The 27682-nt window shown below is 50.5% G+C and overlaps 1 protein-coding gene and 1 long non-coding RNA gene across 2 annotated transcripts; one reads left to right on the forward strand and one right to left on the reverse strand.

Moving 5' to 3' along the window:
• Positions 1-671: 671 nt before the first annotated feature.
• Positions 672-27246, forward strand: Dhcr24 (24-dehydrocholesterol reductase). Its single transcript, NM_001080148.2, has 9 exons — positions 672-987; positions 4040-4195; positions 9552-9657; positions 10357-10475; positions 11848-12111; positions 16303-16446; positions 24025-24222; positions 24554-24732; positions 24822-27246. Exons 1-9 carry the CDS (start codon positions 757-759, stop codon positions 24973-24975), a joined length of 1551 nt encoding a protein of 516 aa, NP_001073617.2. The 5' UTR covers positions 672-756; the 3' UTR covers positions 24976-27246.
• LOC120102943 (uncharacterized) lies at positions 17390-24025 on the reverse strand. Its single transcript, XR_005504925.2, has 2 exons — positions 20446-24025; positions 17390-17802 (listed from the first exon to the last, which is right to left on the reverse strand). It is a non-coding gene; the product is annotated as an uncharacterized LOC120102943 (long non-coding RNA).
• Positions 27247-27682: the final 436 nt, after the last annotated feature.

Raw genomic sequence — 27682 nt, forward strand, 5'->3', positions numbered from 1 at the left:
GCTTTCTTTCTGTCTCCAGGCCTCCATCCACTTTGGCTTCAGCATGGAAGAATGCCATCAACACCTTTGTGCTTTTTAAATTACTCGACAGGTGGAATTCGCCATCGTGTATTTAAAAAAATAGGGGTCCCAACTACCCACGGCCCAGAACGCTAAGGGGGTAGTTCAAATGCATTCATGGTAAACGCCTTGAAAATTGAAAGGATCCCCCTCCTGGCCTTGTGCCTTCAGAGTGACATGACCTGCCCTGCCCGGGTCAAGGCCAGAGACTCTCCCGCCCGGGCTGCAGGGTGGTTGTCTGGAGCGCCTCCCACCCTGAAGAGGTAATCCAATGAACGACTGTTTGACGTGTGTCCACGGGAGACGCCACCTAAAGGGGAGATCAAGGGTGGTCCCGCTGCCTCCAGAGCGAGAACCCTAAGTGCTGCCAAGCCCGCCCCTGGCCGACCCTACCAGAGCCCCCAGCCCAGGTCAGCCCCTCCTCGCGCGCGGACTAGAAGAGGGTGGAGCATCCCGGCGCCCGCAGCCAATGAACGCAGCGGCTCCCTGGTCCGATCCCCGGCGCGGCTCACCATTGGTCGCCGCCTGGGTCTCGGCCCACCGAACCTTGGCGACCCAAGCCAATCGCGAGGCGGCGGGTCCGACTTACAGGCTCCCGGGGCGGTGGCGGCAGGCGCAGAGCCGGCGGAGCGCGGAGCGGGCTACGGTGACGGGCGGCGCGAGCCCGCACCCTCCCGCGCGGCGCGCCGCGACACCATGGAGCCCGCCGTGTCGCTGGCCGTGTGCGCGCTGCTCTTTCTGCTCTGGGTGCGAGTGAAGGGGTTGGAGTTCGTTCTCATCCACCAACGCTGGGTGTTTGTGTGCCTCTTCCTGCTACCGCTCTCCCTCATCTTCGACATCTACTACTACGTGCGCGCCTGGGTGGTGTTCAAGCTGAGCAGTGCGCCGCGCTTGCACGAGCAGCGCGTGCAGGACATCCAGAAACAGGTGAGCGGCGCGGGGCGCGGCTGTGCGCCGGGGTAGCGGTTCGCCGGGCGACGGGGGCGTGTGTGGGGCCGGAGGAACAGGCGTGGGAGGGGGATCGCGAAGGACCCGGCGTGTGATGGGGGAAGGGATTGTCCGAGGATGAAACGGAATCAGCAAAAGCACCGGGGCTACAAACACAACCCTACCCCTAGGCTTATAGAGTGTCCGCTAGGTGCAGGGCATGCGCAGTGCCTGGAAAACGAGGGGCCCTAAACCCTCGGGAGGTGTGCAACAGTCAGGTAACTCATCAGGCCCCCGCATTCCAGCGGAGGAATGGCCTCTAGGAGGTGGTGCTGGGAAATGGGGTTGGGGGGGAGATCCAAGTGGAGAGATTGGTTGAGCAGAGGTAGCGAAGCTGGAGAGCACAGTCATGAGAGAAAAAGGGTTAGAAAGTCAGTTTGGAGGAGCGTTATGCTAGGAAAGAGGTGAAAGTTTGTTTTGTGGTCCGAGGTGCTTCGAACCCCTTTACAATCGAGGATTAAAAAGAGAAGGCAGAACCCGTGTGGAGTCTCGGGCTCTGGTGATGGGCAGTGATTCTGCCACCAGATGTAGTCGTCCCAGTAAGTAGATGAGTTTACATAGGCCAGCCGGCACGTAGGCTAGGACTTCTTCACAGTGAAGCTTCTTCCCCCATCCAGGGCTAGCACGGGCTCCCTCTGCCCCTCCTTATATTCGTCTCTAACTTGCATCAGGCTGCAGAGAATGTCTGCTTCCTGCTGCTGCCCTCATGGCAACCACCCTCTTGTTCTATTTACTTAATGCTGGATGCTGCAGACGGAACAACCGCAGGCTTAGCCTGAAGGTGCAGGCAGACTGACCTCCGGACCAAAGTGAGAGGAGATCCAGAGGGTGCAGCGATCAGAAGCGCTTTGCACGGCCACCCTGGGTTATGTAGTTCGCAGTGCCTGCTGCCCTCCACCGCTCACCCGCACCGTTTTACCTGCCCGGTTTATCTGCAGGTTCTATTTACCATTTACCTGCTGGATGCCCGGTGAGCTCCAGAAGACAGACTGTTATCTGACAGCTCCCCTTGGGGCAAGAGTATATTAGTGAGTGCTTGTTAACCTAAACTAAAGGGAAGGATGTGCAGGGAGCCGGGAACAATGGGGCTGGTCATGCTGTACCCGTGCCATTCGTGTGTGCAATTTACAGTCCGCAGCCACCTGGTGCCTGGTACCTGCTTTACTAAAATGAGGTTCAAATTGTGAGTTATATGCCCAGGACATCACAACCGGCAAATAAGGCAGGTACTCAACTTTGGCTTCTGTAAGAGTCTGAACTCTCAGCTCCCTCAGCCTCGTGTCTCAATCCCATCCCATGCTCTGATTTTGCTGCCTCATGCCTAGTTTCCTACCATAGCTTCCTGAGCCGTTACCGGCTTTCTGGACCCTTCCTGTCTCTGGAGAACTCAACAAAGAACTTTTTCCTCCCAGGCTTTGCTTCTCTGCCCCAGATCCAATCTACATTGCAGGCTTGATAGTTCCTGCCTGTGTGATCCAGCAGCACCCGCTAATCCACTCCCTGGCACGATGTTTACATAGAGACTCCCACTGCCGGGGTCAGGAAGAGCTGGGTGGTCTTGGAATTCACCTTTTGTCTTCCCACCACCAACTCTCTCACTCAGCAGTGCCTTTCTGCCACATTGAATAAGGGGGAAGCCCCTCCCCATCCTGAGCCCTCTGTCTTACAGCTCCAGGGCAGCCTCTGACCCTTGACCAGACACTTGCAAAACTTGGTTGAAGCTGGTTTGAGTAAAAAGGATACTCGCTTGTATCCTGGACAGCACTCAGCTGCTGGATGCCCTGTGAGTTCTCCAAGACAGGACTGTTATCCCACAGTTCGTTCCTCTTGGGGCCAGAGTACCTTAGTGAATCCTGTTATATTAGGAGTACGTACACCTTACATACAGCTGACTGAGGCATAACTGAGTCCAGGACCTCTCCCCCATGTATCTTCATCCAGCTTGCCATGTTTTTCTTAGCTCTTCCTTCCCCTGAGTTGGCTCCATTCTCGTGGGGTGCTGTTTTCCTGTGGAATCCCCAACACTTTCTGGCTTAGATCCAACCGGCGTTGCCATCACCTCAGTAGAGAGAGGGTGCCCGTCCTGTAACCAGACCCAGGAGCTTGCCTGCTGGGATCTCAGTCCGGTTCCTGAAAATGTCACTGTGGCCAGCAGGGTACAGTCAGCCTGGGTGGAGGGGAAAGGAATCACTAGAAGCAGAGGAGGAGACGGCTAGTGCTTGGATACCAACCACAGCCATGCACCGTGCCTGCCTTGCTCATCTGCAGGGACAAGACAGTCTCCTCTGTCCCTCACCAGCGCGTCACCTTCTGCACCCTTCCTGCTCCGGTGTGGAAGTTTTGCCAAAGTCATTCCTCCCATTGGCTGACTGCTCCTTCCTTGCCCCCCCCCCCCCGTCACATTGGTACATGAGTTAGCGTGTGTGGATGCTAATGACAGGCATCCCCTTGGCACGGAGTACGCTTCATAAGTGGCTCTTCTTCCGTGGACTAAGCCCAGCTGTCGTCCAGCTGTCTGTCTGTCTGACCCTGTGGTGTTCAATCCTGGCTATGAATTTGGGCCAGTCATGGGGCATATGACCTTATACACACTATCTTGCCCAGGTTTCCTCATCTGCAAGGTGGTGGGGGTCACCCAACCTCCTGAGATTGAGAGATCTAACAAGACAACGTACAGTAGGTGCCTCATTGGGTGGTTGTACAGTGGAGATGATAATCATGGTTGCAATTGCTCTGTTACTGCTAGAAAGCCTTTCCTGAACTTTCTGCATGATGCCTTTGGAGTTCACTTTTGCATTCTTCCTTATGCAGGAACCACACGTTGGCTATTCTGTTGACCTTGTGAATTAGGCACAGGAGAAAGCCTTCAGAGCTTTACCCAGTGGTGCCTGGGTAAAGGCATTTCCCCCAGCTCCCTCCTCCTGAAAGAAGGGTTGTGGGCCCCTCTGGGAATCCGAGGTGGAGCCAGCTGAGTCTTGTCCTGTGGTTGCAGGTACGGGAGTGGAAGGAGCAGGGCAGTAAGACCTTCATGTGCACGGGGCGTCCTGGATGGCTCACTGTCTCACTGCGGGTTGGGAAGTACAAGAAGACGCATAAGAACATCATGATCAACCTGATGGACATTCTGGAGGTGGACACCAAGAAACAGGTGAGGGGGCTGGCGTCAGAGCTCAGTGGTAGAGCGTTTATGTTTACCCAGCATTGTGCAAGACCTAGGTTCAATCCCAAGTACTCTCTCCCCCCGCCCCGCCCTGCCCCCACAAAAAAGGCTCAAAACCAAGCAAGCACATACTGTACTCTGGCTCTGGGAATAGGTGAACACTGCCCCTGGTGTAATTGACTCACAGGGAAATGAGTTCAATGATATCCCAGAGTGGATGGGTCCAAGGCCATCCAGAAAGGCTCTACCTCCCATTGCTGTCCTCTCAAGCGCCACATGGCATCTGCCCAGAGCCAGCCATGCAAGCTGAGAACTCCAGAGAATTTTTTGATTGTCTTAGTTCTGTAAGAAAAAAAAATAGGGATGGAGAAATCACAGGCAAAAAATGAGAGACAAAGGGGCCCTTTTTATCCCTTCCTGGTAAGAAAGCATGGTGGTTGGCTACAGAGATAGCAGGAGAGGGGATCTTGGTATAGGCTTGTTGGTTGGAGAGCCCAAAAGTACACACAAGTCTTTGCCACTGCCACCCGCTGCCCTCCCACCCACCCCCACCACACAAACACTCAATTTTACTTCTTAATGTTTCTAGGCCTTTTAGCTAGGATAAAGTATAGACATTCCTCTTCTCACAACCTAGCTTAAGGAGACGGGAAATCCGGCTTACGTGTAATCAGAGATCTCCAGCACAGAGATTCAGATTACACTTTTATTTTTTTTTTAAAGATTTATTTATTTATTTAGTATATATGAGTACACTGTAGCTGTCTTAGACACACCAGAAGGGTGTATCAGATCTCGTTACAGATGGTTGTGAGCCACCATGTGGGTGCTGGGATTTGAACTCAGGACCTCTGGAAGAGCAGTCAGTGCTCTTAACCACTGAGCCATCTCTCCAGCCCTACACTTTTATTTTAATAGAACATGGCCATATCCAGCGACAGGAGAGGCGTTGACCGCAGTGTGTCCACCTGATGGCATTTCATCAGTGTGAGACCCCGGCTGAAGTACTCACTGTGCCTTCCCTGAGACAACTTCGTTGACATTGCCTGGCACAATAAACGTGCGGATTTAAAGGGTGCAGTTGGATAATAAATCTTGACATGAGTTTTGACATAATTGCACCAGGGAAATCCTTATCAAAATACAGAACATACCCCACAGCCTTAAAAGTTTACACCTCCTTGTAATTCTTTCCCAAACCCCTCCCTGCCTGTTCCACCCACGGCCTCCAGTTAGCAGTGTTCTGCTTCTGTCCTTATAAGTGAGTGTTAAGACTTTGGGGTACTATGGAAAGAAATAATTCAGTGCGTACTTTTTTGGCCTGGGTTCTCTAATGGATATTTTAAAATGCCTCCATATTGATGTCCCTGGTACATACGGTTTTGCTGCTACATGGTATCCTCTGCGTGATCAGTCTGCTTAGTCATTTACCTGCTGACGGACGTCCCTGCTGTTTCCACTTTTTGAAGCCGTTATTAAGTGGTCAGCATGTTTTCGAACAGGCTTTCTATAAAGATGTAAGGTGTTTCTTTGGGGCTGGAGAGCTGGCTCGACTGTTCCAGAGGACCCGAGTTCAGTTCCCATCATCCTCGTCAGGCAGCTCACAGCGCTTATGACTCCAGCCCCAGGGGGCCCAGCGGATACCCCTGAGTTCTACCACACATAGACACATAGTTTAAACCCATAAAAATAAAACAGAGGCCATGGAGGTGACTCATCAGTTAGAGCATGTGTACTCTGCATGTGGAGCACCCAAGTGTGATTCCTGGCACCTACCTCGGGGGTTCACAACCACCTATAACTCCAGCTCTGAGGGACATAAAGCTTCCAGCTTCCCAGGGCACCTGCACACATGCGTCTACACACACATACACATAGTTTAAAATAAGAAACCTAAAAAAAAATAAAAATAAAAGTAAATCTTTAGAAGCCTTTCCTTGGGCAAATGCCTAGGAGGAAATGGCCGAGTCACATGACGGGCAGATGTTTACCTATGTTTAAGGAAACGGGCAGGTTGTTTCCCTAAGGAGTAGCTTTGCTTTATAGCCCCGTGGGTAGTGTGTGCCTGCTGCTGCATATTGCTGAACCGGCTGTAGCCAGTCTTGATTTTACCCGTTCTCATGGTGTGTTGGGGTGGCGTCTCTTTGTGGTGACTGAAGACCCTGGCCACCGTCCCATGTGCATACTGGCCACTGGCATGTCTTTGGTGAGGCCCATTCATATCTTTTGCTAATTTTTTAAAATCCAAAATCATCCCATATTGCCTCCTAGCCTGTGCGTGGCTTATCTTTCGAAAACCAGAGTTTTACCACCCATGCCAAGAGTGTGGAGGTCAGAAGACGGCTGTGGGAATGAATGCCTCTTACGGGGTCAGGCTTGGTGACAGGTGTCTATCTACTGAGCCTTGTCACCCTCCCTAAACTAATTCTCCATTTCCCTTTTGCTATGTGTTTTGACCAAAGGTTAATTACAAGGATCTTTAGTTTCCGAATAGTTAGCAATATCTTTCTGTCTTGGATTTAGCTGTTGCCAAAAATAATTGAATGCTTTCAACTTTTCAAGGGAAAAAAAAAATGGGTGATTTTGTGTGTGTGTGTGTGTGTGTGTGTGTGTGTGTGTGTGTGTGTGTGTGTGTGTATTGTGTGCACATGCATATATGTTGAGGTAAGAGAACCATTTTCAAAAGTCTGAATTTGGGGGTTGGGGATTTAGCTCAGTGGTAGAGCGCTTGCCTAGCAAGCACAAGGCCCTGGGTTCGGTCCCCAGCTCCAGGAAAAAAAAAAAAAGAAAAAAAGAAATGAAAAACAAAAGTCTGAATTTCTGGAGACTGACCTCAGGTTTTCTGGCTTGCAAGGCAAGTTCTTTTATTAGCTGAGCCTCTTGCTGGCTCTGAAGTTTTAACTCTTTGAATAAGGAGAATTCAGTTGATGTCCCTGATTGATAATTCTATTGTCTGTCAGTTCTAGGTCTGTCTTGCTTGATGGGTTTTCCTCATCATTATGGCTGTATTTTCCTGCCTATGACTTTTAACTGAACTGTTGGGACATTCTGACCTTTTCCTAGGGGGTATTGGGTATTGCATTCCTACATATCTTGAGGTTATATTTCCAGGAGGCGGCTAAGTTCCTTGGAAACAATTTGATTCTGTTGGGTCTTGATTTTCTTGAAATAGACCAGAGTACTATTTAATCTGGGTTAATTGTTCCCTGCTACTGAGGGAACAAGCCATTCTCAGGACCTACCCAAGACCCCATGAATCAATTTTTCCAGGCTGGCTTATGGGGATAGGTACTATGTCCTGCCCTGGATGACATCTTGGCATTTTTTACCTGTAATCTTCCCTTTGGGCTATGTTTCCTGGCCTCAGCCTCAGGCAATAGCTGAATCGCACATACCAGTCCATACCTGGTTGAATACACTGAGGTGGGCTCCCTTTGCAAAGTCTTTCCTCTCTTGGCTCTGGGCAAAACTGTATTCTCTTGCACTGTGCTGCCAACTCTTTCTGATTGGTCCTCTGGAACGTTAGTCTTCTGCAAATCATGATACAGGCTCCACCCAGGTTTCCCTCACTCTGGGCAGATGAGGATAATCTCAGATCTCGCCTTGTTTGTCCAGTCTCCCAGATATGGTAAATTGTTGTGGCCCCTGTCTACTTTCGTGACAACTTCTTTTTTTTTTTTAATCTTATATTATAATTTTTTACTACAAGAACTATGAAATATAAATAAAATGAAAAGCCGTTTTATAACTTCCCACAGATGATGTTAACTATCTCCAATATTGATTGCCAAATCAGTTAGGTTTATTTCGTGACAACTTCTATTCCACGTATTATACTTTGCTTTTTCCTTCTCACGGCAGGTAGCTCTGGTCCCCAGTGCTTTTGTCTCAGTATGAAGTAGATGTGCGTGTGGCTGCTCGATAGCGTGTCCCTGACAACAAAAAACCTTAATGATGAAAGACAGTGGTCATAGTTTAATGCTAATTTTCATTTATTTATTTTTATTTTATGTGTGTGAACATTTTGACTTCATGTATGTTTGTGTGCAGTACCCGAAGAAGCCAGAGGAGGGTGTCCCCCTGGAACTGGATGGTTACGAGCAAGCATGTGGGTGCTGGGAACTGAACTCAGGTCCTCTGAAGAAGCATGTGCTCTTAACTGCTGTGAGAAGCTGTGTGTGTGTGTGTGTGTGTGTGTGTGTGTGTGTGTGTGTGTGTGTGTGTGTGTGCATATTTGTAGAGGTCAGAGGTTAAATTGGATGTCTTTAATTGCTCTCCACCACATATATTGAGGCAAGGTCTCTCACTTGAGTCCAGAGCTTACCACTTGGCAGGTCTAGCTAGCCAACTTGTCTAAGGACCCCCCTGTCTCTGCCTCTCCTGCGCTGGGCAGATTGTTACACCCAGGCATTTGCATGGGTGCCGGGAGTCTGAACTTCTGTCGTAATACCTGTGGTATCACTGAGTGGTCCCCAGATCTTAAATGTTAATTTATTTTCATGTATATGGGTGTTTCGCCTACGTATATGTTTGTGTATCACTTGCATGCTTGGTGCCTGCAGAGGCCACCTTTTGAACTGGAGTTACCAGAGGCGTGAGCTGCCACGTGGATGCCGGGTTCAAGGCCAAAGCCAAATGTTCTGAAAGAGCATTTAGCCCTTTTAACTGTTGAGCCGTCTTTCCAACCCCCACTAGTGCTAAATATTCAGTATGTGTATGTGTGGGTTTGTGTGTGTGTGTGTGTGTGTGTGTGTGTGTGTGTGTGCGCGCGCGCGTGTCTTGTATCGAAGTATACGAGAGCAGCATAGACATGGGAGAGCAGGACAGATCTACTTTGTGATTGTCTCTGGGAAGTGAACCGCTAAGGTGGATGGTTCTTGTCCTCTTCCTCGTCTTTGCTATAAATGCCAAATTAATATTTCTCCTATAATCTAGGAAGCATTAACTGAACATTTGTTGTTTCACTGTTTGTTTAGGACCTTTTTTTTTTATTTGGTTTGGGTTTTGGTTGTTGTTTTGTTTTTAACAAGATCTTGCTATATAGCCCCAATTGGCCTCAAATTGTGGCAGTTCTTCTGCCTCAGTTCCCCAAGTGCTGGCATTACAAGTGTGTGTGACCACCCGCAGCTGTTATGAGATCTTCAAGGGGATGGCATTCAGCACTGGTGGACTCAGAACCAGAGATCGTATTCTCTGTATTCTCTGAGATTAAAGGCAGGACAGTGTTCTGGAAAGGTCCATAGAGACTGTGGAGGACTGTCCAGCCTGAGTGCTTGGGAATGCTGAGAGGACACTGTGCACGCATTCCTGTTTCCCTTAGACCCAGCCTCTCTTCTGTTTACAGATTGTGCGAGTGGAGCCCTTGGTGTCTATGGGTCAGGTGACAGCTTTGCTGAACTCCATTGGCTGGACTCTGCCTGTGTTGCCTGAACTCGATGACCTCACAGTGGGTGAGTACTCCACGTTCACGGCGGGATCACAGCAGAGGAATACGGGCCCCATTCCATACAGCAGATCATCCTGCTGGCTGTTCTCCTGTTTGGGCCAGAAATGGCCGTGCTCCATTCTGAGTGGTTCAGATATTCTGATCCCATCTGCTTCCTCGTGACTGTCCGTACTCCAGTTATACCGCTCTCAAACACAGAATGAGTTTGGTCCCTCTCCCATAGGGTCTGTGACCATCAAAGTTCTTGTCCAAGGCCAGCACCTCCTATAGGTCAAGCTCCCTGCCACTCAGTAACCTCTCTTCAGTCAAGTTTCTCTTAAAGTGCATCACGCACAGATTTTTTTTTTTTAAGACAGGTTTTTAGGTTTTGTTTGTTTGTTTTGGTGTGTGTGTGTGTGTGTGTGTGTGTGTGTGTGTCCATCCCTGGCTATTCTGGAACTCCCTGTTAGACCAGGCTGGCACCTTAAACTCACATGGATCCCTTGCCTCTACCTCCTGAGTGCTAGGATTGAAGGCATCAACCACTACTGCCCTTCCACACACAGATTTTTTTTTAACCTCTAAGGCTGGTTAGAGGTGAGGGTGGTGACCATCCTTGATACCTTTTCACTCCTGCTTCTCAAACTGACTGATAAGGGATATCCTATTCCGCCAGCCCCATCAGCACACTACAGCTTTCCCTCTGACATACATGTCTCCGCAGGGGGCCTGATCATGGGCACCGGCATCGAGTCATCGTCCCACAAGTATGGCCTGTTCCAACACATCTGTACGGCCTACGAGCTAATCCTGGCAGATGGCAGCTTTGTGCGCTGCACACCGGTAAGCTCAAAGATGGGGTCATTTAGGGACCGACCGTGGAGTCAAGGCGGAAGCTCTCCTTAGATTGCTTCATTGTCGATACATCTATTGGTCTGTACAACCCCTTAAGTGAGCTTAGACACTGTTAGGAACATTTCATATGTATTATGGTGTTTATGTTCTTCACCAGCCTAGGAGGTAACTACTAAGATTACCCAGAGTCAGGAAGCTAAAGCACAGAGAGGCTAATAACCCAGGGTCACACAATGTAAATCCTACACCACTAACTGAAACCTGGGTAATTGGGTTCAAGGTGGGTACATCACAACCACTAGAAGAGAACCTGACGAAGGATGACTAGCTCAGGAGTTCGGGTCTGGGATAAAAAGACCCCAGTCAGCCCAGAACTGTCACTTTGGCTCAGTACATCTTCCCACAGACTCATCTGAGCCCTGTCTTCCGTTCATTATCAGGAGAAGAAAGGAAGACAGGTTTCTGAGGCCAGTTTCTCCTGACAGCTATGTGAACTGGAGGAGGAAGGTGCTATCAGGGGCATTAGGGGAGTCCTGGCATAGAGTAGGGGTGCAGTTTGGGCAGTGAGATGAGCTAATAGCCCAGGGGCTGGAGTGGTTGACAGAGCCCTGCTGTGCCAGAGGCTTCCGCTGCCTTCCTCAGGACATCCTCATCTAGGCCCCTATCCCACCACTCCCCATTCTGCCTACCACCAACGCAATGTGTGTTGGTTGTGCTGGCACAGCATTAGCCTATTGGTACACCAGCCCGAGGCTGGACTTATTTTTAGAAAGAGGCTCTTTTAGACATAGAAAATCTAACTTATAACGGCCAACCCTGCTTCAGAGTTGGGAGAGCCTACCTGAGCCCAGCTGGTGCAGCTGACTTTCCAGGGAACCTTGCCTGAGACAGGTCAACTCATGATCCTATCAAATGTGGGTAATGTCAAATGTGGGCAGTGTCCTGCTGGACTCTTGAGTGTACGGTAAAGTGGACCAGAAAAGGTATTGTCAGTTTTAGTGCCCACTCAGGAGGGGCATTTGTACATTTTCATGCCTCCTGGCTACGCTGACTCTAGTAGGGACCCAGCTCATTTATCCTGCACTGTGCCCCTCCTTGCCCTGGGGTCTTTGGTCAGTTCAGGTCATGACCTTACTGGGCAGTTCAGGACCTAGGCCTCAGCAGCAGCAGGAAGTGGATGCTGTTGAGTTAAGCGTCCCTGACGTACGGAACAGTAGGAGGTTAAATATGAAGTAGAAATTGCAGAGGGAACATTGAGTAAAGGTGAGATAGCAACAGGCAAGGATCCAGTCTAGGCCCTATGCCCCCTCACTGACCATAAGAAGTCAAGCTCTCAGCCTGTACCAATTCTCTCTCGCAGTCTGAAAACTCAGACCTGTTCTATGCCGTACCCTGGTCCTGTGGGACCCTGGGCTTCCTGGTGGCTGCCGAGATCCGCATCATCCCTGCCAAGAAGTATGTCAAACTGCGGTTTGAGCCAGTGCGGGGCCTGGAGGCCATCTGTGAGAAATTCACCCATGAGTCCCAGCGGCTGGAGAACCACTTCGTGGAAGGGTTGCTGTATTCCTTGGATGAGGCTGTCATCATGACAGGGGTCATGACGGATGATGTAGAGCCCAGCAAGGTAGGCCAGGGGAGGAAAGGTGGGCAGGGGCTGGGCCTATAGACTGCTTCATGTGGTATGGTCCACCCGGATGCGGGTAACAGGCTCCCTCAGAGACGTGAGGAGCCACAAGAGGCCTGCCTCCTCCACTGCTGCCACCCGCTAGTCATGGGCTTCCCTTACAGACAGAACCTGTTGTCTAATGACAGACAGCCCATGTCCTAGATGAAGAAACTGATGTTCCTAGGGCTAATTTAAATTTCTACAAGGTGGCAGAGCCAAGATTGAGTAATTGCCTAGATACTTCCTCGAGACCTAATGGGCACACCCTCGGCTTTCACCATACACTGCTTAATGTTTTATTAGCATATTTTAATTATACATATCAAGCAAGTAATGTTTTAATCTTTTTTTTTTTTCAGACAGGGTTACCTATTAGCTCAGGCTGTCCTGGAGAACTTACTGTGTAGTCCAGGCTAACCTCCCAACTTAGAGCTATCATCTTGCTTTAGTCTCATGAGTGTGAGTGAGTTCTGGAATTATAGGTGTGAATCACTAATGTTTTTGGTTTTGTTCTGGTTTTGTGTTTGTTTTGTTTTAGATAGGGTCTCACTGTAGAGTCCTGGCTGGTCTAGATCTTACTATGTACACTAGGCTATCCTCAAACTCAGAACTGCCTGCCTCTGCCCACCAAGTGCGGGATTAAAGGCATGTGCCACTATACCCAGCAGCCAAGTAATTTGTGATAACAGGGTTCTTTTTCCCTCCATTCAGACAGGATGCATGCTTATGGTAAGAGACCTGGAAATATAAACAAAATAAAAAGACCCCACCCACACATGTGACCCAGAATTGTTCCTCATTTATTTCCCCATTGTGCATACAGAAAACCTTTTTCAAGTTGTTAAATTATAAACTAGGATGTTAGCATTGAACATGAAAGAAAGCTAAGGTGACTCCCTTCACCCCCGGGGTAATCACTTGCACAGTTTTCTCTACATTTATCAATGTATGTGGCTGTACATGTCCTGGTTTTATCCTATACAGGCCACTTGTTGTGTGTAAGTACTTGGCCTGACCCATCGTTCACTGAAAAGCACTTAATTTCACTGAACACTTAAGGCTGTCTTCTTGTCCTTTTCCTACCAATGTGTTGATGAATGAAATGGAATCCTGAGCCAAGGTGTGAGCACCCTAGATGTGGGTGCGAGGCCATACAGTCCTCTCAGTGGAGCAGCCGTGCTCGTGCCTGTGTCCAGTGGCAGGTGACGGGAGGCCTTTCCCCTGCGTCTCCTGCCAGCAGTAGAGAGAGTATCACACTTTGATTTTTGCCAATCTGATAAGGTTAAAAATAGTCCCTCTTTGTTTTGTAGCTCTCTTGTTACTTTTGAGGTCGGACGTATCTTTACAGAGTTTTCTAGCTTGGCTGCCCTTATCTGTGACTGTCTCTTCAAATTTGCCTTGTACAAGTGGGTAAGCATTGTCCGGTGCTATGGTGCCTTGGTCAATTTAATGTCTTCAGAACAGTGCATTGAGCGAATGCCCTTTCCGTCCGTAATTGGCAATTTAAGTTGCTTCCAGTTTTGTTTTTATTTAATTAGTGAAGCCATGAGAAAACTTGCTCTTCATCAAAGGCACCTCCTAAGGCTGTTGGTCTCTATCTATATACTTAAAATGTTAGAAAATTGGGGCCCCCAAGAGAGCTCAGGAAATGTAGATACTTCTCACCAAGGCTGATCATCTGGATTTGGTCCCTGGGACCTATGTGACAGAGGGAAAGAACTAATCCCAAGTTGTCCTCTGTTACACACACACACACACACACACACACACACACACACACACACACACCAAATTAAATGTTTTTGTCTAATTAAAAGGAAGGCTTAAGGTTTATCCCAGTGACTGTGAGCTTACCTAATATATATGAGGCTCTGGCTTCAGTAAAATCCAATATTTTGAAAAAGACTCAGATCATGGGGAGCAATCCCTTCTTCATGTTAGGAAACGAGACCCAGTGAGAGATAGAGACGCTAGCCTCAAGCCTAGTTGCTGTGAGTCCCCCACCCCTAATCACCTATGGGGTGTCTGGTCCAGAGGTGTTGCAGCTTTTCTGGGGCATTTCCTTAGAGGCTGTCCACAGCGTAAAGCTGAGGGACAAAATAATTTCACTGTGGTCTGAGATTAGATGCCATCAGCATGATGACTGCTTAAGAGAATTTGCTCAACCCTTGTACTTCCTGAGGAGGGGACAATGTCCCAAGACCTTCCCAGGAGCTCTTCCACACCAGGTGGTAGAAAGGGCCAGAGGCTAAAGAGTCTTGCCATTTGTCCTAGCACATAAGACCAGGACACCAAGTGCGAGTGGAACTGGGACAGAAGAGTAGTAAATGCTATCAGATGAGCCAAGCATCCCAGGTTAGAAGCCAGCCAAGAGGCTGGAGTGATGGCTCAGCAGTTAAGAGCACTGAGGTCCTGAGTTCAATTCCCAGCAACCATATGGTGGCTCACAACCATCTGTAATGGAATCCAATGCCCTCTTCTGGTGTGTATGAAGAGAGCAACAGTGTACTCACATACATAAAATAAATAAATCTTTAAAAAAAAAAGAAGAAGAAGAAGAAGAAGAAGCAGACAGACAGACAGCCAAGCACTGTGAAAGGCAAAGGACCTTCTGGTGGCACCATCCAGCATGAGGCTCTCTATGAGGATGTAACCCACTTCAGAGCCAGGCTGGAGGTGGCTTTCTATGGATATGTTAAAGCCATCTTGAGCCTCTGCAATCGTCTGGGCTTCCCTGCAGCTCAGTATCCTGAGTGATGGCCAGCTGGCTTATTTACCATTTCTGGGTTTCGCTGGCACAGTGCTTCCTGAAGATCTTGGACCCAGACACCCCAAGTTTCGACTTAATTACACAGTGGATGCCACTGCCAGGCAAGTGAAGTGGCCTGGCTCCCACTGCCTTAGATCAAGTTGCTCTGTTTGCTGCTGGTTTCGGTCCCCTTCCGTTACTTCTGTCCACAGGGAAGCCAGCTTGGGCAAACAGACTCTTGCACTTGTGCAAAACTGGAGCTCCCACTCTCCTCCCTGCAGAGTGCCTGGCAGCAAAGGAGGCGCCCACCTTAAGAAGGTAGCACCCAGAGAGGTTGCAAGTGCAGGCTGCAGAGGGAAAGGCTGAAGGCTATCGGGAGGCCAAAGAACAGATGTTGTAGCCCACTGTAGACCAAGCCCATGCTAGGTGTGCCCTGTGTTACGTGTTGTGACCTCCACAGACATTTCAGTCAGCAGCGTCTCCATCTTACCCTATAGAAAGCGAGGCACACAGGCTAAAGGATCACCCTCATACATGGGAGGAGCAGACTGGCATATAGAACAGTATAGTGTGTACAGTATGGTCTTAGCTTTGACTTTACTGTTTTGTTTTTGACACACAGAGAGGGCTAAAGCCCTGAAAATATACAAAACAGGGTTAGGGAGTAGCCTACACCAGTTCACACAATAGAGTGTGGCTAGGTCATATTTGGCCCAGCCTCCCAGGTCTGGAAGCTGCTCTTTTCCCAAGAGAACTTGCCCAGAATTCAGTTCAGAGGGCTGAGGGCTGAGCAGCTAGGTCATATCGGCACCAGGCAGATCAAGGTCTGACCCGGAGGGCTGTGAGGCAATAGTTCAGTATGTCATTTAGGCATTAGAGGACACAGAGCCCATGGTCAGGACATTAGCCACCTATGACATTCCCTCCAGGAGAGGGAACATAGAGGGAAAGTGCTGATCCCAGAGGGCTGGTGCCAGGCCGGGGAACAGCGGGAAAGTGCCATGGTTGGCTGGAGCTTAGCAATAGATTGCAGTCAGGATGATCTGCATTGGCTCAGGAAGGGCAGCAGGGAGCTAACCTGTGCAGAGCCCTGAATTACCACTGACACATTGACTCTGTTCTGGTCAGGACACGAGCCACTAACCACCCCCAGACTGCAGAGCCAACTGCATAGCCCTGTGCACAGCTCTGAGGTTCACTGAGTGTCTGCTCTCTGTGTGAGAGGGCCCGCTGTGCCCAACCTGCCTGGCTTTGAAGATTCTCCAAGGCCACAATTGACATGTCAGAGCTTAGCAAAGGCCAAGCGCATTAGACAGCGAGCGGCTGGATCGCTGTTGCTCCCTGGTGGCTCCCCAGTGACTCCCCTGTGGCCTGATCACAATGCCCTCTTGTCATTTCAGCTGAATAGCATTGGCAGTTACTACAAGCCGTGGTTCTTCAAGCATGTGGAGAACTACCTGAAGACAAACCGAGAGGGCCTTGAATACATTCCCCTGAGGCACTACTACCACCGCCACACGCGCAGCATCTTCTGGGAGCTCCAGGTGAGGCTTTGCTCTCTCAAGGCCCTGGCTCTTGGGACAGCAGGTCATTCACATTGTGGCCACAGTTCTCTGTCTCTCTGTTGAAAGAAATGGTCTTGTCCTTGTGGTCCAGCAGGGCAGTTGCTGTGTTTTAGGCTGGGACAGCCGGCCACAGTGAGAAGTTGGCTCTCACCATTGACACTGAGAGTGGGGCCTTACTTTGGAAAAGGTAGACCTTTATCTTCCTGGAAGCATTACCATTGCTGAACAGAGAGACTCTAGCTCCGTGTGGGGCCAGAGCAAGAGGTGGGAAAGGCTGTGCAAAAGAAAGAGGGGCGGGAGGTCAAGGTGTGCCTTGAGGTGAGCATAAGTCTGTCTGTCATTATGTTGGAGGGATGAGTGGACAAGTGGCACTTGGACTTGAAGAAAGGACAGGCCACACAGAATCTCCAGGAGTCTGGGCAGAGGAACAGCCAGAGGCGGACCAAGAGAATTAATCAATGTCTGGTGCATAGTTCAGGGAGCTCAGTGCATACATGAAGCTTCACCTTCATAGGGCCCCCCGATGTTTTCTTTGTACCATAAGGAAACCTCATGCCCACTGAGCAATTAAGCATTTTGCACATTCTTTAGGGGACACACACACAGAGACACAACGTGTAGTTGTTGGAGAATGGTAATCGTGTGTCTAACTGGAGGAGGTCCTGCCACAGTGTCTCCCACAGTTACTGTGTGGCTTACATTTCATCTGGCAGCGTCCCAGTCTTCGTGTCCTGGCTAATACTTACTTTCTGATAAGCTATTGTTATTACAGTTATCCTCAGATGGCTTCCTGGTGGTGTTTGATTGTAGTTCCTTATCGATCCCTTCACATTGAACGTTGTGTCAAGGGCTTGTGGGGTCTTTGGTTGGTTTTTATTTTTAGTTCATTCATTCCTTTTGTGTGTGTGTGTGTGTGTGTGTGTGTGTGTGTGTGTGTGTGTGTGTGTGTGTGTGTGTGTGTGTGTGTAACACACATATACCAGGATGTACGTGTGGGGGTCAGAGGACAACTTAAAAAATCCATTCTCTCCTCTACCTTGTGGGTCCCAGGGATTAAACTCGAGTCTTCAGGCTTGGTGGCAAGCAGTCTTTATCCACCAAGCCATCTCACGAGCTCCTTTGTTCATTTTTCCTGATCTGTTTGTGCTTTGTCATTGACTCGTGTGTGCTTTCCACATACTTACCCATCTTCACAGAAGATACTAAGCCATTAGCAGATTCATGATTCACAGTATTTCTCCCGTCCTGCACGTGGCTTTTCTCGGTTTTGGCAGTGTGTGACGATGCACACTCATGTCAGGGAAGCCCGACTCAGCCAGTGTATCAGTGTCAGACCTAGGAGTGTATTAACAAACACAAGATCACGAAGAGCCTTCTCTCCATCCCCCAGTCTATGCCTGCCTCCGGGAGCTTCAACGCGTTCATTGGGCTGAACATTTCGCACCTACTGTGTGAGGCAAGAGTCAGCTGCAGTCTCCTGCACACCTCTGTCCAATTGTCCCTGCAAGCTGCGTGTGTCTGAAACACAGCAAGGTTGCTGGGCTAGAGCCGAGGCACAGAATGAGGTCACAGAGCAGCCAGAGGCTGGATCACATGGCTCCTTGTCAGTCAAGTGAGCACTTTCGCTTACTGTAGGTGCGATTGGAAGCCAGTGGGGGTTTGGAGCAGGAAGGTGGTCTGTCCCACTCTCTTTAATGACTGTCTTTGGTAGCTGGGTGGAGAGCTGGGTAGGTTGAGGGCTGGGTGATCATGGAAGAGGATATGAGAGATTTCTGTTTGGGAAGCAACAGAGAAGAAAGCTGGACTGAGGCCAGGAAGGACCGGCTGTTCAGCAGATCTGCAGGATAGCCCGACACATTGGCATGAGATCAAGGTTGGAGACCCAAGAGCTAGGTGAAAGAGGTCCCCTAATTATGACAGGAAGCTGGGGGTGGGTGGAGGTGGCGTACAGTGAAGGACACTGGAAATTCTACCCAGAGCACATCTGTTGAAGGTACTCCATTGGGGACGCAGGCTGGGCCCTCAACTGTGTGTTTGAGGACCAGAGGGTCTGAGCAGAGGTAAAGGCCATGCGTTTAAATATGGGCCAGTGGCAGAGAAATGTTACTGGGTTTGTAGGGGAAACGTTTGGGTTTGGTTGTTTGTGTTTGAGATAAGGTCTCTTGTAGCCGAGACTGACCTTGGTCTCCGGCCTCCACCCCCCCCCAGATGCTAAGCACATGGCCTGCTCAGCCACACCCGGCCTTTTCTTCTTTCTGGCAAATAATCTTTAAAGCCAAGATAGTAGGCACATACATATGCCCAGCCCTGGGTGCCCACAGCCCTGGAGAGCAGGAGCCAGCGGAAGAGAAGGTGCCCTTAGCATAGCCCTGTGGAGACCTTCAGGGCCTGTTAAGTGCTAAGTGAGACAAAGGGATATATTCAGCTTTGACTAGCAGTGGAAGACTGGGCTGGTGAAAACCAGTCTCTCTCAGAAGCTACCCCTAACGAACAGACTCGGCACAGGAGCCAGAACCAAGGCTGGAGCTGAGAAAGAATCTCGTTTCTTGTCATTATTTTCAGGAGAGATGACATCATGGTTATGTGTCCTGGAGCTGATAGCAGTGTGGGGGCTGTTTAAAGAGTGGGGTGGCACCTTGGCTCAGCCAAGGAGGTGGTCTCTTGGTGGCATGCGGAGAGGGAACAGGCGCTTGAAGTTGGGGACAGCTGGGAAGTGGAAGGTTGAGGACGTCCCCTTCTGGTTGCCTGTAATTTCTCAATGAAATCAGAAGTAGGAATTTCAGCCAGAGCATGGTCACAGCTTGAGAGGGGTGACATGCAAATTGTCCCTTAGGCAACAGGAAACTTATTGTCCAGGAATGACCACGGGATTCAGCCTCCTGAGACTGGCGACCATGAGTCTATGTCGAGGCCAGTGTGGGGCTGTGGGTTTTCACACTGTGAGTGACTCCAGGGGGTAGAGTGGGCCACCTCTTAGGGGAGGTTGGACAGTAGGAACTCTGGAGTCAATAAATATAGACACTGGCCGTCTGGGGCCCCGGAACATTCTTGAAGGGCCAACTAGCTGATATTTTAAGCTCTTCTACTCCAACTACTGAGCTCTGCTGCTGAGGTAATCCCATGTGGCTCAACTGGCTCTGGGAAAAGATACACTTGGACTGGTTTGGCTCCGAGGTTGGATCACCATGGTGACAATGTTGCCTGAGGTATGACCTAAGAGCATTATTCCAGCTCAGTGAAAGATAAGACTGCTAGAAGATAGGCCAACCGAGCTGGGGAGCCAGGGAGCCGGGGCTACTGAAGCGTGAGTAGATCATGCCTGTGAGGGTTAAAATCACCAAGTGTGAGTGCAAGTGAAGGCATTGCTGGTCCCGGACTCCGTAAGGCAGAGCTGCAGCGTACAGGGTGCTGTGAGGGGATACAGAGGCACACACCTCAGCGATGAGAACCACAAATGCGAATGTGAGCTGAGGGGTAGCCGTGAGTGTGAGTGAGAGGATGGTGCCGTGGTCTGGGCCTCGTTGAGGGGGGCCATGAAGTAGGGCAAGCAGATTGCAGTGATTCGAGCTCCAGTGAGGAGTTCATGAGAATGAGGGGATAGGAGGGTGATGGATGGAGGAAGCCCTTGCCTGTGACTACATGGGCTCCTTGAACTACATACATCACGGCAAAGTGGTGGTTTTCCCTTGACAGGTCACCCAAGAGACTCTGCAGATGCTGCAGTGTACCTGTTGCATCATGGTTTCCCAGCCCTCCTGCTACACCCCACGTGTTAGCACCGCGTTTCATTTAGTTGAACCTGCTCCAGCTGAGGGGTGCTGAGCCCCCATCTCATGAGGAGATAGATTTCAAACCACTTCAGCCTGCTATAAAATGAGGCTTGTCGTAGCTTTGTGCTAGCAAGTGAACAGTGTCCTAAGTCACCTTCATTTACAGGACGGAACGGGAGGACAGGTGTTTAAACCTGTGTGTGCTTACCTGGAGTTTACACTGGGGCCTTAGAAATGCAGGGCAGTAGGGAAACGGCAGCAGGAGAGGCTTCGCTGTGGAAACCTTCACAAGGAAGGTTTCAGCTGGCCCGCAGGAGCTCCAAGAAGGGTTGACTTCAGAATAGTGTGCCCCTTGAGATCCATGGACTTTGCCCACACCTCTGCCCCAGACCAGGCCTTTCTCCCTTCCTCATCAATGAAGCAACTTCCTTCTCCCACGGGTAGTTTCTGAGAAAGGACCCAATTCTGGGTGTCCCTGTCGTGTGGGGAAGTGGGTGGAACACCCAGCTAGGAGGAGTTAAAGAAGTTATGGAAGCTGAGACCTTTCTGGTAAGGAACACACACACAATCTCAGAATGCAGGCTTTCTCAAGGCACCATCCTTCTCATTGGCTGTCTTCTTCACCTTCCTCCCTGTAAAAAAAAAAAAAAAAAAAAAAGCCTTTGAAAGAACTGGCTGGACCTGCAATCTGGGTGATAAGCCAGCCCATCCCTCACCGGGAACTAACCTGACTGGCCCAGACACCTCCCAGCTTCCCCTACTTGGGTCACTGAGCAACACCAAAGTTCAGGGCCAGCTAGGTATCCTGTGGGGCCCATGCACAAAGCAGGCTTTAGAGTGCCTCTTAAAGTAGTAAAACATAACGCCTTTCCCTTTGTCCTGTCCTAGATGTTTGAATAAGTACAAATTAATCCTAAGTTATTAGCATGCAGTTTATCTAAGAGCATTTACCTCCTCCTGTGTTTTATTTTGTTGTTGATGATGTTCCCAAGAAGATAGCACTAGGCCAGGCAGTGGTGGTGCATGCCTTTAATCCAACACTCAGGAGGCAGAGGTATGCAGTTCTCTGAATTCAGGGTTAGCCTCATCTCAGAGTGAGTTCTAGGACAGCCAGGGCTCAGTTTTAGGGTGCTTATATGAGGCCCTACATTCAATCCCTGTCATAGCAGTGTTGACAGAGAGACAGACCACTGTCTCCTCAGTACTTTTCACTCTAGAGAGATGGTTCTGTGATTAAAGCAGTTGCTGTTCAGGCATGAGGGCCGGAGTTTGAATCCCCAGAACCCACTTAAAGCTAGGCATGAAGGCATACACAGCTATAATCCCAGAGCTTCCAATGGGAGATGAGGCAGGAGAATTTCTGGATGCTTCCCATCGAGTTAGCCTGGCATAACAACAGAGACCCTACCTCATACAAGGTAGAAGGCAAGGACAATGCCCAGAGTTGTCCTCTGACCTCCATATGTGACCTCCACAGACATGCGCGCACGCACACACACACACACACACACACACACACACACACACACACACACACACACACGGAGACTATTTTTGGTACATGAACATTCTGACCTTTTCCTTTCCGTTAGGTAAGAGAGGTTCTGGGGACGCAGCCCTACCTCATCTCTCCGGTCCCTTAGGGGTTGCCATTTGTCATAGCAGTTGTCAGTCAGTGTGTGGTATGGTGAGTGGGGTTAACATAGATAAGAAAAGAGATCCTGGGATCCTTGGTCGTCCCTGGGACTCTGCAGCCAGCCCATCGGAACAGAGGTTGCCAGTAGCAGGCCAGATGCAAGCCACCGTTGAGGTGGTAAAAGCCCAGGAGGGAGGTAACCGTCGAATGACCTCAGCATATTGACAGGACAGGACAGAAGTAAAGCCAGGGCCATGGGACCCCAGGTCACTAAGGGGCCAAAGAATGTGTAAGGGGTGGTGGGAAGAAGAGCAGTGTTTATCTCTGGCTTTCTGTGGCTGACAGTTTCATCTGATACAGAACCAGGAATCTGGTGTCTCATCTCAAGGTGTCTTGCTGTTCATCTTGGAAACATCGGAGACCTGGGACAGCACATTGCCATCGGGTGTTTAGGGGGCAGTGTTACCTCTAGCTTCAGAGTACAAGACGATGCAAGGATCTAAACTAGGATCCCACAAAGATGCTCATAACGTTTAACCCAGACTTGTCCGTGTCCAGGAACTTAACATCACATGTACGCGTTGATGGGGAAAGCCATGTGTCGAGGATCTTGGCTGATAAGCTTTGAGTGATCTACGTGTTCATAGATGGAGAGCTGCTTAAATAAATGGTTCTACATCTGTGCAGCCTGTGGGAATGGATGGAGAGGTGTCTTGTGGGATATTCAGTCCCTTCCGGTAATCTTCTCTCCTCCGAGTCAGACGGAAGCCATAGACTCATGAGCAGGCATAGCCACAGTGGCTAGCTCTGTGGCACCATTGGATGCACTGCTGTATTCGATGGACAGCACACCACAGTGGGAGCCGAAATGCTGGTTAAGCTCTGTCTGCAGTGTGGATCAAGTGGATGGACAGTGGCTAGGTGCCCTCACGGGAGAGCTCTGACCCCAGGGATGTTACTAGGTGCACTGGGCTTTTCGCTGTTGGCACCAACACCGCTTTGGGCTCCCATTCTGAGAGAACCTTTGGGAGCTCCCTCTGACCTCTGTCCCAGCTCCACGGCAGTCTAGAGTCCTATACCCTACACTCCAGAGACAGTGAGCGTCCTAGTTAGGGTTTCCATTTCTATGAAGAGAAACCGTGACCAAGGCAACTCTTAAAAAGGACATTTATTTAATTGAGGCTGGCTTACAGGGTTAGAGGTTCAGTTCACTATCAAGGTGGGAGCATGGCAACTTCCAGGCAGATACGGTGCCGGAGAAGGAGCTGAGAGTTCTACATCTTCATCCAAAGGAAGCCAGGAGCAGACTGTCTCCCACGTGGCTAGGAGAGGGGGTCTCAAAGACCACCCCCACAGTGACACACTTCCTCCAATAAAGCCACACCTCCTAACAGTGCCACTCTCTGGGCCTAGCATATTCAGACCACCACAGTGAGTATCTCAGGGCAGGAACCATGTCTTGTTTCCTTGTTTAAATGTCTTGTTTCTGACACCCACCCTTGGTGTCAAGGCTCCAGAGGCTGTGGTACCCACCCTCTGCATGTTGGCGACTTAGCAAGGTAGCCAGGCCTAGAGCTGGGAGAAATGTTGTAAGCTAAGGGTGTGGTGAGAAAGCAGCAGCAAGACCCAAGGCATTAGAGGCATCTGCCTGTCAGGATCTCCAGGAAGACCAGGGGAAGCAGGTGAAGAAATGGTTGGCTGTGTACAAACTAACCGGTAGACTCTTTGTGGAACTCGACTCCATCCACCCAGTCCTTGCTGCAGACCTTAGAAAAAGTGCTCAAGCTCTCTAAGAATTCTTCTTCTCACTGGACAACATTCACTTGGCAAGTATTTATGAGATGCCAACCGCTGACTCCTCTTGAGAGCGGGAATGGTAGTCACATAATTGTGTTGCTGGCACTGGTCACAATATCTGTTTGCCTCACATCACTTTTCACAAATACAGAAGCTGAGCTCAGAGAGAAGTTATGTAACTAGCCCAAGGCCATTGTAGTTGGTAAATTGTGAGGTGGGACTCAAACCCAGACCCATCGGGTAAAGTCCTAGGTCTCCTCCCACACAGAGGGGCTTACACCCTGAGTTATTTGTTTCTGTGGATTGATGCCCTGACCCGGCCTCCTTCTTCCCATCCCCATCTCTGTCTTTCAGGACATCATCCCTTTTGGCAACAACCCCATCTTCCGCTACCTCTTTGGCTGGATGGTGCCTCCCAAGATCTCCCTCCTGAAGCTGACCCAGGGCGAGACTCTGCGTAAACTGTATGAACAGCATCATGTGGTACAGGACATGCTGGTGCCCATGAAATGCCTGTCTCAGGCCCTGCATACCTTCCAAAATGACATCCACGTAAGCTGAGTGTCCAAGTGGGCATGGTCCCATGGAACCCAGGCCTTCTCCCTTGAGCTGTGTCACCCACCCATCTTTGTGTATCCGCCCTCTGGGCCTCAGTTTCTCCAGCTGTATGATTAGGGTCTTGCCTGCTCTGGGACCATAGTGCCCTGATAAGCTGCTTCTGAGTGGCCCCATGATATGGGGGTATCTAGCAGGACTGCAGGGGGAGCTGAAGCTAGGAGCCTCTAGTGAGTTACAAAGTTCCTTTGTGGGATGTGGATGATTTAGTCCTGTGTCTGCTGCCTGCTGAGAAAAAATAGACCAACCTGTTTCTCTGACCTCCCAGGTCTACCCCATCTGGCTGTGCCCGTTCATCCTGCCCAGCCAGCCAGGACTTGTGCATCCCAAGGGAGATGAGGCTGAGCTCTACGTGGACATCGGGGCATATGGGGAGCCACGGGTGAAGCACTTCGAGGCCAGGTCCTGCATGAGGCAGCTGGAGAAGTTTGTGCGGAGCGTGCACGGGTGAGTGAGTGGCCCTAAGTTTGGGGACTGAGGGTCCTCTCACCCATCCTGTCCATCCTCACAGCCGCACTCCCTCCTTCCCAACGCAGGTTCCAGATGTTATACGCCGATTGCTATATGAACCGGGAGGAATTCTGGGAGATGTTCGATGGCTCCTTGTACCACAAGCTGCGCAAGCAGCTTGGCTGCCAGGACGCCTTCCCTGAGGTGTATGACAAGATCTGCAAGGCTGCGAGGCACTGAGCAGGGCCCCTGGGGAGCCAGCTGCATGGGAATGGACTCGCTCTCCCTCGCTCCAACTTCTCTGCTTTCCCAGATTTCAGAGAGAAACCCCTTCAGAAATCCCCGAGGTAGCCCGACGGCCTCCAGGGCAGCTCAAGCAAGTGGAAGCACGTGGGATTTGGAGTCAGACAGAGCTAAGTCCCAGTCCCAGATTAGCCACTCATTAGCTGTGTGACTGAGTCTGGGCTAGTCACCTGACCCTGTGTGCCCCGTGTTCATCTGTGAAAGGAGGTATAAATCCCTACCTGCTGGACGTCATTCACACAAAGGGCCCATCGTGTGGGAGGGGCTTCGTAAGTGGTAGCCAACACCGCTGCTTCCATGTAACCTCACACCCGGCTCATGCTTTGGATTCAACAGCTGAGTCCAGACAGGTTCCCCACCGGTCACCTGTGCACGGGTTTGGCTGGCACCATGAAGGGGATTCCTTGGAGTTTCACCTGCATAACCTGCATCAGCCCCAAGAGGGCCTTCCCCTGGGTCTCGGGGATTGAGGGTCATCTGATTGGCAGGCAGGCCCAGGATGTGCTGTGCCAAAGCCAGGTCTGCTCCAAAGTGCTCTCTGCCATCTTCGGACCGTCCTGCCCCTACTTGTGTGCTCAGGCCCTCGGGCCACCCCAGCCATCACTGAGCCCACTCAAGACTGTTCCTGGAAGACATCTCAAGATGGGAAGCCTAGCCTTCCTGGGCTTTCCTTTCTTGACTTCCGGCATCCAGGCCTCCTCTAGAGTCCACTGAGTCACAATGGGGGCACATGCTCATGACTGTGTCACCTAGGGGTGGTTCCCACACTGAGTGAGAAAGGGGCAACCGCCCTGTTGTTACTGTGAGGACCCTCCCTGGGGTTGGAGAGAAAGCATCCAGGGTCACTCATCCCCCTCTCCCATTTCGTTCCCACTCCCCCGGCTCTAGTTAATTTCAGTGCCTTACAAATCCTAAGCTCAGAGAAAGTTAGCTCCATTTCCGTTCCTGAGGGAGGGGCCTCTGAGGTCCTCCTGCCTTGTTAAAGAAGTGTGGTTGGTTGTGCAGCCCCCACCTTCAGAACTGCCTGGCCCAGCTGAGAACCCAGAGTCTGAGGGGGAATCAAGTTCTGGAAGGAAAGCCAGAACTCAAGCACTGAGCTGGTTGCAGTCTCCCCCACCCCGCCACCCCTGCTCCCCGCTCCAAAAGCTGCAATTTTCTCACCCGTCATGTCGGAACATAAGAGCTCCTGAAACCTTTCTACCAGATGGCGGTTAGGGACCGTTCATCAGTAGCCCTTCCCTCCTCCACCAAGCCAGCTCCCATCCATGATTTTCATCCATCTGGCAAGGGCCAGAACCCTTAGAGTCATAGTCGAAGGATGCTCACTGATGCTGCTGTGGGGGTGGGGATCCTGGTCAGTGCTACTGCAGTCCTGTGAAGGCCGGTGCACTCGGGGCAGTTGGAAGGCAGAAGAATCACCTCATCCATTTGACCTGTGAAGGAAGTAACCTCACTTTGCTGTCTGAGCAGCATGCGTTCCTGGCATGGGCTCTCCTCGTGGTCCGTGTGCATCCTTGCGCTCGCAGACCGATGACCCTGCTTGCTGCAGGTGACTGGTCAGTGCGAGCTAGCTTAGTTAGTGTGGTGTATAAGGCGCCATCATTCCTCCAGTAAGCCTCCATCCCAAAGCAACTGAGGCTGTGGCAGTGATGCCAGCAACCTGTGTCACCCAAAATTATCCAGCCCTCCACGGGCACTGCCTAGGACCTGGGGAGGGAAGGGACTTTGCATCACAGTAGCCTCAGGTTCGTGTTTGGCTCTGGTAATATCTTGCCTGAAAAGTGGTGGTCTTCCAGGCATGGTGTACGGGGTCCCAGCCTTGTCTTAAAGCCTGTCCTGTCATCATCCAGCCACGCAGTGGCTTGGTGGAGTCACTTTGCTCCTGTGGGACAGTGCGTGTAGGAAGTCAATGCAAAGCCTCTCCCCTTCATGGCTCTGGTTTCTTGGCTGCATGGTTCTCTGTAAATCCAGTTATAGCCACTGTCTGGCTAGAAAGCTGAATTGGCTGATGCTGAAAGGGAAGAGGGGGATGGGTGTGGCAGTGTGTGCTGTGTGATATTTTTTAATTTGGTCATGGGGACCAAGGAGAAGGCATGAATTCCCCTTGTCAGGCTCCTGCAGCCTTGGGCACTGTGCCTACTCTCCAGAACACGTCCCTGTGGCTCTGGGGCCACCACTTGTGTAAAATAAAGTATGGCCTGGACGATGTCTTTTGTCTTTTTTTTTTATTCAGAGGATCAGTGTGGAGTCAGACAAGGACTCAGCAGCAGCTGGTACCACTCGGCTCCAATGTCCAGTCTGAGCACAAGTACCCACGGACAGGGGCTAAAAACATGGGGGCAGCGGGTAGCAAATGAATTCCTGACAGTCCAGTGAGGAAATGATGGCGGCTCAGGAGGGATGGGCTCTGTCCTAATGCACACTCATCAGGAGGTCTGGCTGGGGTCCTTGCTTTGTCGATTGGTTGTGACCAAGTAATCTTGACAAACTCATGGCTCCCATGTAGACTTCCTCATCTAAAAACTGAAGGAAACAACTGCCTCTCCATTGGAACAGAGCGCCTTCCTCTGCACACTACCAGCCTTCCCGTCAGCCAGTGTCCTCAGGTTAACTGGGGGTTCGCAGTGAGTGTGAGCAGAAGTAC

The sequence above is a fragment of the Rattus norvegicus genome, chromosome 5 (genome assembly GCF_036323735.1).
Source record: "Rattus norvegicus strain BN/NHsdMcwi chromosome 5, GRCr8, whole genome shotgun sequence".
NCBI classification, from domain to species: domain Eukaryota; kingdom Metazoa; phylum Chordata; class Mammalia; order Rodentia; family Muridae; genus Rattus; species Rattus norvegicus.

What these genes read in the sequence shown, in the direction of transcription:
- Dhcr24 (NM_001080148.2), top strand. Translation starts at nt 757, where the DNA reads ATGGAGCCCGCCGTGTCGCTGGCCGTGTGCGCGCTGCTCTTTCTGCTC. An exon ending in TGCAGGACATCCAGAAACAG is followed by an intron (nt 988 to 4,039) that starts GTGAGCGGCGCG and finishes CTGTGGTTGCAG; the next exon opens with GTACGGGAGTGGAAGGAGCA. An exon ending in GCATCTTCTGGGAGCTCCAG is followed by an intron (nt 16,447 to 24,024) that starts GTGAGGCTTTGC and finishes TCTGTCTTTCAG; the next exon opens with GACATCATCCCTTTTGGCAA.